This window comes from Ascidiella aspersa, chromosome 7 (assembly GCF_963924565.1).
Source record: "Ascidiella aspersa chromosome 7, kaAscAspe10.2, whole genome shotgun sequence".
Taxonomy (NCBI): Eukaryota; Metazoa; Chordata; class Ascidiacea; order Phlebobranchia; family Ascidiidae; genus Ascidiella; species Ascidiella aspersa.
The window spans coordinates 28,423,502-28,439,350 of record NC_139453.1 but is presented as its reverse complement, the minus strand read 5'-3'; the positions used below and the strand labels follow the sequence as shown (position 1 = coordinate 28,439,350).

Below are 15,849 nucleotides of genomic sequence, written 5' to 3'. Positions count from 1 at the left end.
ATGGTTGATATGCTAAATGCAGCTTGGAAATTTTTACAACTAATCCAAAAAGAAATCAGTGTAGAAGATATGTGACAATCTGGACGGCTATGTCACATAAAGATAAAATAAGAATTGATGATTCATACTAATTAACGGCTTATGTGTTATGCGAGTGTTATGGCAAAACTGTGGGGCAGCTTGAGCGGTAGTAATAGAAAGCTTTGTTTAAACGAATAAGATTGTGTCTGTGTTTCTTAAACTGTTATTGAGCAAATGGAGATAAAGTACATTAAGAATTACATGTCCAGACGCAAAAAATCTGTATTTCCAAAAAAACAAAAATGATTAAATCATAAACCACGGACAGTTTAAGGAACTTGGTACCACCCTGGAACTTCGCGAAAAAAACAATAAACACATTTTTTTGCGATTCGCGCGATTAGACTATATTTCAATTCTATATTTTTACACAAGAACATTAGACAACATCCAGCATATGTTGAACAATAATTGTTTTATGACGTCACGTTATGACTTAACGTTCTAACGTCATCTCCAAAAATTTCGCTGGCGGCCGTGAGATCAAAATAGAGGTCAATGCGGCCGTCAACAACTCAAAGGTTGGGCACCCCTGAGTAAGACGTAGAAAGAATATTTCTTACAAATCTTTATTCATCTATTTAATGGACGGAGTCGGACCCGGGAGTCGGACTCGGGTTATTTTTAACAGACTCTGCAGCCCCCGAATTCATAGAGGAACATAAAAAACAAGACATGATAAATAGCGCTTACTTGACCAAATAGTCGTTAAGCACAGCAGTAACGTTGTCGGAATAGAGCCAGGTTTGTTCAGCCTTCTTTGTGAAACCTGCGATTCCAGCTCCGTCCTTGGAGAACCTCAGGTTCAGTCCGACGTTCCACTTTCTGGTGGCGGGACTGTGAAAAAAAGTCAGTGTGTTTTTTTAGTGATTTGTTAAGTAAAAAAAATAATCGGCTTGTATCTTTTAGCAAAACGTCTGCCTAAGGTTGTACTCGTGGAAATACGTGCATTTCATTTTTTGGGACAAAATATAAAAATCGGATGTTTTTGTAAAGCTATACTAAAAATATCCTCCCAATGTTAAAAAAATTCCTCCGCAATATTTAAAAAAAATTCCTTCCCAATATTTAAAAAAAATTTCCCTGAAATTAAAAAAAATCCTTCCCAATATATAGCTTAGACTAGTCAAACTTTGTTTTTACGCACTAGAAGATGTAAATGGATCCGGTGATACGACTGAGAAGAAAGCTTGATATTCCAACTGAAGCAGCTACCCTCCAACCAGGCTGGTAAGTCGATGATTTCTGTGCAAAAATATTATCTGGCTTGAAATAACGAAATAGAGGCATAACAATCGCAAAAACAAAATATTTGGCATGGAAGGTAAGAATGATTTTAGAGTATAGCAGGGGCCCTGAGCTCGAAAATCCCATTGTTTTATGCAAATTGGCTCTTATTTTAAGATATCGACTTTAAATTTGAAGCTAGGTTGCATTTTATATTAGGGAACAGCCTATATTAAATTTTGTAGTAAGTCTATCTGCAATAAATCACAAGAATAAGCAAAAGGTAAAGACACAATGAGATTAGCTAAATGAAGAAGTGCTGCATAAAATAATAATTGATCTTGAATTAAATTTGCACTCGGAAATCGGACGAGTGTCCGCTAATCAGAACTCCCCAAAAATGTTGGCACAACTTCTGCGAATTTCCGTCAAATTATCGTTTTTACTGATGATTTTAGCCTTTACCTTTTACCGTTTTATTTTATTGTGTTTACGCGATTCTCATATCGTCGGTCACAACTCTACCCTGAAAATGATTTCACTATAAAACAAAAAATGATATATTTTATATGATTAGAAGTGGTGAAAAGTTTTTACCTTCATTTGGTTTGCAACGTTTGATAAATCCGGTTCGGCTGGAACTGTGAATTTTACAACGGCCTGGCCTTCCCTAGCTTGCACAATCTAAAAACATACTTTAATATTTAGAACAAATATATATATATATATATATATATATATATATATATATATATATATTTTAACTTAGAATTAAAATTTTTTTTTTTTCTAAATTAATTTTTTTTAAGATTAGCTTGTCAGTAGTAAGAAGTAGAAAATAGATTCGGATCTTTATAGATTTGTAAGTATTCAGGTTTGTCTAGTTCCAACACAAATAAAAAATAATTAGCTAACAACTATTTATTTAAAGGGGGTTTGATGAAGCTATAGATTTTGTGTTGCACAAATTTAACAAGAATAATATTTGCACACAAAAAGTAAACATTACACACATAATAAAATTCCACAGGTTCATAATTTAAGAGCTGAGTCTTTTAAAGTAAGTCCACATAATGCTGAACTGTACGCAGAACATCAATTAGGTGTGCATTGGTTAAAGGGGTATGGGCAAATATTTTTTGCATTGAATTTAGCATACCTTGCCATAGCATCCATAATTGGGAACTCCCAAATTAAAGACTTCGCCACCGTTAGGATACAACTCGGTGATCGATTGCAGCTTTTTGAAGGTCGGGTCTTTAACAGAAATGTCCTTGAAAAATATCAAAACAGCGTTAACCATGCAAAGCAAGCTCTTGGGAAATGGGCCAGGGTTCTAGTTTAAATCTTTTTCCAATATAAATTTATAATAGAGAGGTAAACGATATATCGATCTAGCTTTACTGTATAATGAGGATGTCCGATAATATCGGATCAAAGCCGATAGCCGATGTAGGTAGTATCGGTTCTCGTCCGATACTAGGGTGGTATCGGTGCCGATCCGATACCATACTAATACAGGAATTTTCAACCATTATTTGCAATCCAGCGCAGCGATTTTTACCTTAAAAGATAAATTTATCAAAAACGTCAGTTAACAACTATAGGCTAACTTAACTTATTAACGCTGATGCAAACTTTTGCCTAATAACCTGAAAAATTATTAAGTAAAAAAAAACGGGTATATTAGGCACACTACACACTACACAGCTTAATAATGATTTTTTAAGCAATAAAAGTCTAGTTAATTCAAATCATCTTAATAAAGACGTTTTCGATATGTATCATCATCAGTTAATGTGACTGAAACACATCCACACCTAACTTACAAAAAGCGGAACGCATTTCTCATCATTCTGAATTTCTTATCATTTAGTGCAGTGGTTTTCAACCTTTTTTGCTATCGTGGCTCATTTTCGTTGCGCAATTCTGTGGTCCAATAAATTTTTATGAAAGAACAAACTATAAAAAGGTTTAGAACAAAAAATGGCGGAGCATATAGCACAGAATATTAATTCAACCGTGCATTAGTGAGGTACTTGCTTCTGAACAATAAGTTTACGTTCATTCACATTTCTTCTCAATTTCCCCCAAGCCATTATTTCTGTAAAATTAGGTGTAGTGACACAAATCAAACTAAATTATTTGATAAATCTAGATATTAAATTGGTTTGTGGCCCACCTAAAAAGTTTCCATGGCCCACTGGTTGAGAACCGCTGATTTAGAGCATTAAATAGCACATTCAGGTCTTGATACGGTAACGGATATCGGTATCGGAATAACATTTAAAGTATCAGACATCCCTACTGTTGCATATACTTAATTATTTATTTACCTTGATAATGGACTGCAGGCAGAATGGCGTGGTGGTGCCCGACCATTGTTTCTCCAGCGTAATTTCCCCTCGTTTACCACAAACGTACTTTCTCCCTTGAAGAAGTTGGGCGTACACCAGAGTCCTCGACCTCCCAACCTCGATACCTCGCTGGTAGAGACATCTGACGCGAAAATCACAAAGCTTTAGTGGCCGAGTCAACTTTCATTATCATGGGGGATAATGGTTGGAGGTTGTAGTAAGAGGTAGGATAAATATCAAAGCCCATACAGAGGCAGGTGGCATTTTGAACGTTTCGAATAACTCTTAACTCTTTTTTTTCGCATTGTACGTATCTTTACGATTAAAACCTACAAACATTTTTTTATAAAGAGAGATAAAAAGTGACAACCAACAGCAAAATCTAGGCCTACACTGAATTAGGTATCATTTTAAACGTTTTGAATAACTTTTTAATCATTGTTCGAAACGTTCATGCTACCTACTTCTGTATGGGCTTTAATATTTTTACTACGTCTGACTACAACCTCCAAACATTATGTTCCAAAACAGTAAAACTATTTTAAAACTTCGCGTTTCCTGAAAAATAACCCACTTACTTCTCGTGGATGTCGTGGACGTCCCCGGCAAATTCCTCTTCCTCTTTCCTGTTCAGTTCCTTCCTCATCAACTTGTGCTTGGATCCACGAGATCCCGACACTTGCTCCCGAAGAGTAAACTAAAGAGGAGGAAGATTTATAGCGAGTCAAAATACAACAAACGGAGCAGGCGCCGATCTGGGATTTTTGTTTGTGTGAGGTCATGATTTTTATCGGAGATAACGTCATAAACTTGCGTAACATCTTGAAGTCACAAAATTACGACTAAATGTGACGTCACAAAGTAACATCTAAACGTGACGTAATAAAGAGTAGCCTGATGACCACTACACAGTTCGTTAATTAAGTTCTAGCTTTGAGAAGTGTCACTTTTAAAACAAAAGTTACATTACAAGATGTCATAGATTCGCGCTAAGCGTAAAACACCTTTATATTGTTTAAGTTTCCAAAACTTTTATTTTTGATGGTGAGATAACAAGCACGTCTTTATCAGTGTACAGAAATGTAATAATCACAGAGGCTTGCACGCGTGTTTTTTATATTTTAATTCGAATAGGACACGAATGTTATCGAAACACTAAACAGCATCAACATCATCACCAAACACTTACAAGTAACTAACAACATGAGCTCCCACCACGACAAGGTGGTAACACCAACTGCCGTAAGGACAACTACAATGTGAAGGCACCATGTGCTCAGTGACCTTTGACCGCAAACAATAGAATGCTAACACAATTAAATCGGTCATAAAGCACTTACATAAAAATGCGGATTTGCAAACTCACTGTTAATCATAACAGGCTATGGCCACCTAGTCCAGAGTCCGGGCCCAAGTCTTAAACCCTGATAAACGGTTGGGAGAATCTCTCTTTAGTTAAGCTTTTTAACTAAGCTCACCTTTACTTTTCCGTCACACACAGCGACCACCTTTGCCTCTTCCATATGCGGCCAATTGACGTACACAGAGTTGCCCAGCAGCTTGTCCGCAACCACTTCCACGTTCTGACACAGAAAACAAAGTTTTGGGTGGATTTTTTAATATGTCGGTGCCACAAAATAATTCCGTAGATTTAGTTCACACTGGATGGAGGGTTTAGTTAGACGTTGAAAAAATATCAAGGCCCAGACAGAAGTTAGTAGTATTTTGTAAACGTTTTAAACAAATCCTAAGATAATATATGTATTTTGTAGTTGCTTGTAGAATGAATAACAAAGCCCATAGGAGTAGGTAGCATTTTAACAACGTTTCGAATCAATCTTTATTCATGTTTAACATTGGCCGAAACCACTTGCTCAAATATACTGTATAAAGCGAAAAAGTAACTAAATAACTCTTTTTCAGCATAGGTGGATAAAAAATAACTCAAGGCAGCCGCAATATATAATTTTCCGAAATCCTTAAAGATACTTCCTAAAAAGCCTTCGCCACTTTCACAAGTGGTACTATAGGTTGAGAATCAATTATATGTGGCATAAAGTATAGTACCTCTTCATATAAGGAGTAGTTTTTTTCTTCTGTGTTCGGTCTTGGTTTCTCGATGGCAAGTATCATATTCTCACCACGACTCATGCCTTGGAACACCTTTACACCGGCCTTCTTAAGGTAAGCTCTGCGAAAAAACAATAAAGCCGCTGTTAGTATGTTTCTAAGTTGAAGCGAACACATAGGCGCAAAATTTACATACAATTGCAAAATTTTGATGTAGCTTGCCGAATTTTAAGACAATTAAAAAAAACTATTATTTGCAAATTTTTTATATAGTTTGCCAAGTTCGTGACATAATCTTGCAAAAAATTCTGACACAATTGAAAAAATTTGAAACAATTTTTATTTAGGATATAATTCGAAACATTTTACTGAAAAAATATTGTACCGTCTTCTTTATTAAAAAAGTATGACAAGCATTGCACTAAATTAACTAAATCTAACGAAGTGGCCTTGCGGGCTATTTGTTAAATAAATACTCGGCCTCAAAAATCAATAAAAGTCGATTCATATTAGGCGAACATTTTTTAATCGGATTGTGTAATCACTAAAACCGCACTTTTCAGAAAGTTCCTTTTAGGATGGTTACCTGTGATGTAGATGATAAAGTGTTGGAAAACCTTGGTAGTATACGGAAAGGCGACAATCAGGCAAAAGCCCCTTCACGTATTGACGGAAGTCTTTCTTGATCCACTTCTGCTGGGTTATCGTGGTAAGTCTGCAGGAAAAAGCACTTTGAACCGTTTTGCCGATTTACGATATTATGCGCATTTTTCTTAAGTTTTCGTTTTGTGTCGAATAAACGTTTTAGTTTTTGAATTTAATCATCTGGAAAGATTAAGCGTGTAGAAAAAAACATAGAAATTAGCCAGGAAAAAAATAACATAGAAATTAGCCAGGATAAAAATAACATAAAAATTAGCCAGGAAAAAAATAATGTGTGTCGTCTGAAGTTTTGATTTTGAAAATCACGTCTTTGAAAAAAAAATACTCGGGGAAAAGTTACAAAACCCATAACTCGATAAAAACAGTCCCGTAAAAGTTTTGATTTTGAAAACACGCATTTAAAAAAGGGAATTTGTAAAAAAAATTAACAGAACAGTAAAAGTTTTGATTTTGAAAACACGCATTTAAAAAGAAAAGAAAACAAAAATATTTAAAAAAAAATTATGGCCTAGTTAAAAGTTTGAAATTTGGAAAACACGCATTTGTAAAAACATACTGGAAACATTAAAAATATCTGTTAATTTTCACAAAAGACAGATTTTTTTCTGAATCAACCTACCTAGCGGTACAGGCCTCAATATCAGGGAAGGCGTTGGGCAGTGACGACTTTGCGTGGTATGACTGGTTAGGGTCGTGCTCGTACAACAGGCAGGGTCCGGGAAGGTTCCGTCGCTTCTCTGATGCGTCAAGTTTCTGGGTGCAAGGAAGCATCGCTTCCAATAGACGACTCTGAGAAAAATAACGTGTTTGCGATTTTTTTAAGGAATTGCAAATTTTATTTTATTTTATCATTATTATTTATTTTTTATTTTTTTCACGGAAAAATTGTCCGATTTGTTTGTTTTGTGATAAAATTAAAACAATGTTCCATTTTATCTAACAATTGATATTTTCTTCACATATTGATTTTGCAGAATTGAAAAATGTAAAGAAAATATAAACGACTACGCAAGAAAAACTTCGTTGAGTTTGAATAAATTGTCTCGCTCAGTTTAAAATTTCTTTAAGTTTGGAATTCATAACAAAAATTAAACAATTCTAAACAAACAAACTGGCGGCATTTTGTTGGGAGCTACACTTCTATTTAACTAAAATATCACACGACGTACCTTTTAGACTAATAACCATCCATTTACGTTTAAACCATTAACATTAAAAAAACAAATGAGCAGTAACAAAATTCGAGATTTTTTGGTAAAAACGGCTAATTTTCGTAGATTATAAAATTTTGAAAAGAAAACTTTACACAGTGCACACAAAAACATTATAAGCATCAGAGGCATCAAAAAAAGGTTTAACGAAAAAACTTGAAACTAGTTTTACTTCGTCTATAAAGGGAATAAGAACGACCGCTTCCCAATCCTGTTGCTTGCCATTCAAATCCGTCAAGAACTTTTTCGGATAGAAATCTCCTATCGGGGAATTTTCTTCTTCCATCAACCGCTGTGAAAATAGGGAAATCACTGAAACCTTTGGACGAATTATATTAGACGAGGCATGTTTTATAATATAAAACTAAGCGCAATTGTTTTGAATAAATCACAGGCGGGGAATCTTTAAAAATTGGTAAACTTTGACAAAAATCGAAACCACAAGTCTACAACAGTATAATAATGTCTAACAGTTAAGCCTGGGATTTTGTAAATCGTTAACTACTATGATTTTGCATAAATATAATAAAAAGGGGAAAAAAAGAACATAATAAGAGTTAACTTTAATTCTGATTTAGACAGACAGAAATTTCCTTAGTCATATAAAGCTTAACACCAGAACAAAGTGCTATAAACAGGTTTGAAAATGACTAAGAACATTTTAAAAATGACTAAAGTCCCAGTCAAATTATTTTTGAAAAAATAACAAGTCAGGTTCTTGCCAGAATGTCAAAATGGTCAATGAAAACACGCAAATTCAACCAAAGTCATTTATCCAAAAGACTTAAGTCAAATAAGGTCAAGTGGCCAAAACTACTTAAGTCAAGTCAAGCCATTTGAAAACAGTGACTTAGTGCAATTAAGTCAAGTCAATGACTTGAGTCATGACAACACTAGCTTGTCTAACTAAAGGCATGTTTACCAAGTAGCAAGTTAACGCATTGTAACAGGGTTCATAATCTTGGAATAATCGAGTATCGGCTCCTAACCGAGAGTATCAGACATCCCAAAAACTATGTAGGGACTCCAGTCATAAGACCGAAATAAGAACAATATCATCATAGGAATAAAACACAGTAATAAAACTTAAGTCATTACAGCGCCGCTCAAATACACCCCACGTTCTCACCCAGTAAGGTTCCGGCACACATTCCTTGCTGGCAGCTGGCAGAACAGCTAGTAGTTGTTGAAATGGGAGGAATGGTTTACTCAGCTTCAGCTTAAGTTTCATTCCTGGCACTTCCCTGAGGTCTGACATGTATGGTGAATAGTGGTAAGGGTAGTACCTGGGTTTGAAACAAAAGTTAAAATAAAAAAATAAAATAACAAAGTAAATAAAAGTTTAGGTATTTGTAATATTAACTACGGGGTTACTAAACTATTTTTTTCTAAACACTAAATTATTTTAAAAGATTTTATATTGGTATTATGCCGCTTTCTATCTTTACTTGCATTTTTATGCTGATGCTTACATGATATTTACGTTTGTAATTGTAAACACTAATTTTTTTTTTAAGATTGGTAGTACCTGGATGTGAAACAAAGTTACAATAAAAAAAAACATGCATGGCGAATAGTGGTAGGGGTAGTACCTGGATGTTAAACAAAAATAAAAAAATAAAAGTTTAGGCATTTATAATGTTAACTATAGGGTTACTAAACTTTTTTCGTATAAAATATTATTTTAAAAGACGTATATTTTGCGTTTTGCCTTGTTTTCTTCAATTGGATTTTAACGCTGATGCCTCCATGATATATACGTTTGTAATTGTAATGAAAGAAATTTTTTTATTGAATATTATCGTTTTCAAATCAGATTGAAAATGAAAGATTTCTGAACAAAAAATTTCTTTGTGATGTGTTTTGAATATAATTAGAATAGTACCTGGATACGAAACAATTTGAGTTTGTATATTTTTAATGTTAACTACAGGGTTGCTTAACATTTTCGGGTGGTAAAATCAATATACAGCAGCACATAAAATAAACTCAATAACCACTTACAGACTTATAAAAAACACGGGTTTTTAAAGACTTCATATTGAAATTAATTCTCAAAGGAAACAAAAGGCATTTAAAGTTCCAAATAATTTGTGGGTTCGAATCTGTCGACCATTTTACAATATCATATGCATAACTGATAATATTACATGTTTATTTGAGCGAATTTTGACGAACAGTTATTGTACTAACCAGCTCCAAAAACTGACTATACTCTTTTTTTGATTTTGTAACGTTTTTTGTGCATTTTACCCGATTTTAACTTGAAATCATTTTGACAAATTTTGACGTAACTTTGACAAATTTTGACGTAAATTTTATCAAAATTTTGTATTTTTTGACAACGAAAAAAATAATCGCCTTACTAAAAATTAAAACAATCACCTTACTGAAAATTAAAATAATCGCCTTACTGAAAATTTTTAAGCTGATTTTTAACGACAAACATTAATTGTACTAACCAGCTCCATGACTGAACGCCATTGTAGTAGTAATGACAAATCCACTGCAGGCCAAGAATGTACTCGTATGCGATTCTAGCTATGGCCTCTCTGCTTGCCTAAAAAGAAAGAAAAATAGTTGAATTTATAAAAAATGTTTTCGTTCTAAGGCCTAGTAAGAATATCAAAGCTCATACAGAAGTAGGTAGCAATTTTTTTTTGATGTTGAAAATGAATAAAAAATAGTTGTTCGAAACGTTCGTAAAGAAAATCACTTATATAAGGGATCACGCTTAGATATTCTTACAACGTCTCACTACGACCTCCAACCATTATGCTCAAAAGCTTTAGTTCTGTTAACGTTTAAGTTATTATCCATTTGAAAACACAACCGGAACCAAATTGCAAGAAGCTTAATACACATGGTGCCTTTCAAAAAAAGGATTTGAACCTTAATTAGTCCAACCTATTTGGAAAGGCTAGATTACAGTTATAATCAAGGATACAGCTGTAAGATGCCTATTTGTTTTTCAAATTCAAAACTGCAGTAGATGACATCAGTTGTTGCTAACCTTTACAAGCGAAAATAGTTTAACACGGTGTATTAAGGAGAGCTCTCTAAAGTTTTACAGAAAACTACTAATTCAAGTGTAACTGAACAATGATTAAAAAAATATATGCTTGTATCCCCCTAAAAAACACTCCGTGACTCCCAAGAGGGTTAAGGTTGACAGTTGATAAATCTAGGTTAAATTTTAGCAATATGAACTTTTATTCAAAAAGTTCACGCAATCACCTTGATTTTGAATTTAGTTTCGTAGTAGGACTTTTTGTGCAGACGGAACTCCTGGTGGAAAGTGTCTTCGTCGCTGTCATAATCATCAGGTGTTCTGCTGCCCTCCGATGGAGTCATTAGGCCCTGCTGTACGGCTAGGTCTGAGAAAAAGAAAAAGGGCTAAAATAACAAAAGAGAAAACGTTACTGTACAGTGAAACATTTGGTGCAGGTTTTTGAAGGTGTTTTACTGTGTTTAAGGTTCAATTTCTCCAACTTAAAGGTTTAATTTCTCTCTTAGAATAGTGTTATAAAAAGTAAAGTTAAAATATTCTATTCGATGCGGGTGAGTGGGTGCCAACTGTCAAATCAGATTAGTGACAATCCTGAGCAAAATTGGTTGTTGTTATGATTTGTTGATAGACCGACTGGACTTGAATTGTTGATCTTGAAACATGTTTTAAACATGGGAGATTATACAACCCTTCGCTAAGTCAAATAAACAATTAAACAAGCGCTTCACATCCAGTAAAAAGACCTGCGCAACTATTAGTCTAGTCAACATCAACAAGGCCAAGTTTATGGAACTGTTGATTCATTTTTGAAAAACAATTAGTTTTTGGCGTGTCACATATTTGGCTTTGGCAAGTATTATTTCATCCTGGCATGATTGGAAGACACGAGTACAAATTGTAGTTCATGTATTAACAAAATTTTAGTCCGTTTTGACAGTATTAACTTTAACTTACCTTTCACAATCTGTATGGACTTGGCTTGTGCTTCTTGTTCTTGCAAATGTGCCTTTGGGTTGGCAGCTGCGGCCTCCTCTCTGGCTGCTTTGTTCAACTGCGATTTCGACTCAAGCCATTTGTAGTCTGAATAGAGTTCCTCAAAGTGCTCGATGTCATACTGAAAATAACGACTACGATTTTAGAACGATTTGTTTAGGTTAAGGCATTTGTGTACAAATATAGCTTGGATGGTTTTGTTTTGACTAAAATTGCAGCATTTAAACAAGATTAAAAGGTAAACTAAAACTGCTTTTTTATTTTTAGGATTAAGGATTTTAGAGCAGTTTGTTTAAGTCAGTATTTTTGCAACCTTTTTTAGCTTGTGGCACCCTACAAAAATTATAAATAGTTCACGGCATTCTTGCTCGTATTTTTGCTGAGTGGTTAACTGTAACGTTACAATAAACAAGTTTGATTGAAATAGCACATTAACTTTGCAACAAGGTTGATAAAACCTTTTTAATTATTGGCACTTTGATCATTCAAACAATTGTAGCAAGAAGCTTACCAATAGAACAAAAATTGGAATTACAAATGATTTGAAATATCTTTCGCACTCTTGAGCGTTAAAACTGGCACCCCAGAGTTCCTCGGCACCCCAGTTGAGAACCACTGGTTTAAGTTAGGGCGCATGTGCACAAATAAACACACGGATGATTTTGTTTGTTCTAAAATTGCAGCATTTAATCAAGATTTTTTTAATTCCGCAAAACAAGACAGATCTTGAAGAGCTTTCACACAACCGTGCTTCGTCAGGTCAGAGTAGGAATAAAAATGGTGAAAACAAACCAAATAACTGTAGTGAATTTCAGTTTATCTACTGGTGTGCTGATGATGTGAGCCAGGGTTTTTTTGGAAATTCCACACTCTCTATCGGGCCGAAAATGTTGTTTGGCTTAAGTTAATACTTTTATTGCAGATAGACCATAAAGTTATGTTTTCAAATCCTAAAAGCATGTGTCTTTTTTATTTTAAGGGGTATGCCAAATCTGCAGATAACTTAAAAGGGTATTTATAGTATTTATAATTTATGAACACATTAACTTAATACATCTTACACACTTATCGATTTTAAAATGCTGATTTTTTTAAAGTACAACAAAAATATAAATAACAAAACAGCTTCATAACATTTGAATGTGTCATCATATGAAAGATTTATCGCTGATAAATCTAACCTATTATTCTAGAATGATTTGAATAAAACTGCATGGTGACATGGCCCCTTTAAACAGTATTTTTTACTTCGTCAAAACAACAGTAGCATTTTTTCAGCACTTTATGTGAATCCTGTTAAAAAAACTGACAGTACTTAGCTTTTATGGCTCCCTTAGCTAAAATAGTTCCCAAATCCCAAATCCCAACCTCTGCTCTAAGATATATTTACCGAAGAAATAGCCTCCAAGAAGGCTTGAAATCTCGGCAGATTGATGGTGCCTTTCTCGTTTAGATATCCGCCAAGCTGTGGCATCACTTTTATGTAGGTTTGATATAGGAATGGAAGCGCATTCTGTGCGATGTGCAAGTCGGGTAGGTGGGGTATGAAGTCGTTGCCAACAAGAAATCCCATCAGAATCCAGTCGTCAATCACAGACTCAAGGTCAAAAGGAAAAGGAAGTGTTTCCTGTGGAGTAGATTGTGGTTTTTAGTTTTGTGTAATCTCACTATATGATTACACCACATTTTTAGGCTAAGGTTTATAAAAAAAGTACCTCTAGAAAAATAAAAGAAATATTTCAAGCTAAAATCTAGCAAAAAGCCTTGTTTCACAAAACAAAATCAAACAACTTATGTATATAAGTACAATAAAAACACAAAATTGGGAAACTGTATTTCTATGAGCTACCAACCAATTAAACCTAAAAAGAGTAGGTTAAAAGTTGTAAAAAATCAAAAAAATGCTGTTTTGGGAAACCGTTGGCCCAATTTTTAGGCCAAGCTACAATAAAAAGGCATTTTTTCCAGAACAACAATATTAGATTATGATAATCAGTCAAAAACATAGAAGGTTAGGTCTTGCCTTGCTGTGTTGAGGTAATCTTGTTTATAAACTGTATGAGAACAGCCATACACAAAATAAATTAATCTGTAAACGGTAAAAATTAACATTGTAACCGTATTTTTAAAGTAAATACCAAGAGAGGTCAAAAAATCAACCTTCTGTTTCTCTTTTTTTCCAACATTTAACAGATGCTTCATTGCTGCTGTGAGTAACAACAAAAAATATAATCATTATAAAGCCCTAAGAAAATTGAAAAAAATAAACAAAAAATACAACACAGTAACCAGTTTAAAAAAGCAAAGTAAAACAGTTAGAAAAACTGACTTTTAATTGTTGAAATTCGTGGCCGATGTATTCTCGCAGAAGGGAAATGTGCAAAAGGTGAAAGGTCGTTTCTTCTGCTCGAGCAGTTCTTGCATTCTTCTTCGACCTCGTAAACTTCACCTCTTCCCTACATTAAAATGAAAAATTATATAAAATTATAATACAGTTGCATAAACTTAAAACGTAAAAATACCGGAAATTGGTCACCTCTTCCCTGATTCAAAACGAAGAAATAAATTTATAATATATTGGAGCCTAATGGTTGGAGGTTGTAGTAAGACGTAAGAAGAATATCAGGTATAATCAAAACCAATGCCATCTCACTATGTTGAAAATTAATAAAGAGGTATTTAAGACATTCAAAATGCTTCCTACTTCTGCATAGGCTTTGACATTCTTAGATATACTACGTAAATTTATAGTGTCGTTAAATAAACTTAAAAACTAGTACAAAGACCGAAAATTGGAAAACTTGCTGAGATTTGAATATTATCTGAAACAAAACTGTACAAATGTCATGGTTAACACAATACACCATTGGCCAAAAATTAAAAAAGTTAATTTTTTTTTACTGCAGCTTTTTTCTCAGTCATATATTTATCTGCAAATAAAATAAAACTTTTAAAAGAATTATGAAAAAACATTGGGGTGAAGTGTTTCAACATGCCAATTAATTGAAACACCATCAAATTCAAGATTTAAAGATTTCGTGGCAACCTGTGGAATATTAAATTTAACATGCAAAAGCTGCAAATCTAAAGGGAACATGTGTGTGAAAAACAAAATGATAGGTGTAGTTTAATGGCTGAAAATAAATTTGAACTTATTATTGTAGCGTATTTTACAACATATTTAATGCTACATAGTGAAATGAAAAATTGTGAAACATCGTTAACATCTTCCAATCTCTGCCAGCCACGCACAACAATTATCACTTATCCGATCTACGAAGGTGGTAAGTTCTTGGTATATGTTCATCGATGTTTTCCCAATAAATGGTAAAAATGAACATTGGACAGGTTGTACTTAAACAACATACCTCAGCAATGAGAAGTGTGGATCGTGTGTACAAAGCCCCAGCATAATTAGGTCGGCATCGAGTCCGTAAAGGCAATGTCGTGTGTTCGGGTCGTACTCTGGCTGGGAACGTTCGTGACGAATAAATTCCATAATCTTGTGTTCTCCTTCGCCGGGTGTCTGTAGGCACAACAGTTGGTTAATTACCTGAGTTACAGGACTTGGCAGGACATGATGATTGTTATATTAAATAAAAGCAATCAAAACAATTTGTCAGGTGCCATGAATTCATTTCCCTGGGAATAAAACAGAGTTGAATTGAGTTGAATTACAAATGGTACTTGCCAGTCGGATGAGTGTGTACCTATCAGCACTCTCCCAAACTAAATAAAACTCGCCAAAAACGTTGGAATGCTCGTGCCGTCTACGAACGTCCACTAATTTTCCTTAGTGCTTGTATATCCAGCCTCGTTTGTTTAACAGAATATTCCATGTGTACCACTATTTACCATGTGCAATGTGATAGTTTTACCAGGGTGTACACCGAAAAGCCATCGCAGACTCGCCGAATCTGTCGATCTATGATGCAAGCAGAGCAAGCCAGAAAAACAACTGGCCTGCAGTGAGGTTCGAACTCACCTCCGGTCAAGTCGGGACCGTCGCTCTACCAACTGAGCTATGCAGGCTCGGAGAGGAGCGAGTCGAGAAACAACCATGCGCCAATACTTGCACATTTTGTTAGTACAAGCAACTTCCCACTGGGGGATCATCAGTCCGTATCAATCAATGAAAGACACACACAAACATATGTGTTTAGTAACATCTGTGATCTAGCCCCTCGGAAGTTGCTTTATGACCAACGATTACGGCTTCCGTATCAATAGTACACCG

The 15,849-nt window shown here is 34.5% G+C and overlaps 1 protein-coding gene across 1 annotated transcript in view; it reads right to left on the bottom strand.

The window, feature by feature from the left end:
* LOC146138805 (5'-3' exoribonuclease 1-like) overlaps positions 1-15,849 on the bottom strand; it is a 48,951-nt gene that overhangs the window by 29,497 nt on the left and 3,605 nt on the right. The window contains exons 6-23 of the mRNA XM_083394694.1: positions 14,981-15,138; positions 13,942-14,068; positions 13,003-13,239; positions 11,574-11,733; positions 10,847-10,986; positions 10,072-10,169; positions 8,739-8,895; positions 7,782-7,901; positions 7,018-7,187; positions 6,322-6,450; positions 5,733-5,856; positions 5,144-5,248; positions 4,244-4,362; positions 3,645-3,807; positions 2,468-2,581; positions 1,906-1,992; positions 1,229-1,326; positions 775-918 (exon numbers count right to left, since the gene is read on the bottom strand). Of these exons, the coding sequence (XP_083250820.1) occupies positions 775-918; positions 1,229-1,326; positions 1,906-1,992; positions 2,468-2,581; positions 3,645-3,807; positions 4,244-4,362; positions 5,144-5,248; positions 5,733-5,856; positions 6,322-6,450; positions 7,018-7,187; positions 7,782-7,901; positions 8,739-8,895; positions 10,072-10,169; positions 10,847-10,986; positions 11,574-11,733; positions 13,003-13,239; positions 13,942-14,068; positions 14,981-15,138 (2,450 nt within the window). The remainder of the gene's footprint in view (positions 1-774; positions 919-1,228; positions 1,327-1,905; positions 1,993-2,467; positions 2,582-3,644; positions 3,808-4,243; positions 4,363-5,143; positions 5,249-5,732; positions 5,857-6,321; positions 6,451-7,017; positions 7,188-7,781; positions 7,902-8,738; positions 8,896-10,071; positions 10,170-10,846; positions 10,987-11,573; positions 11,734-13,002; positions 13,240-13,941; positions 14,069-14,980; positions 15,139-15,849) is intronic.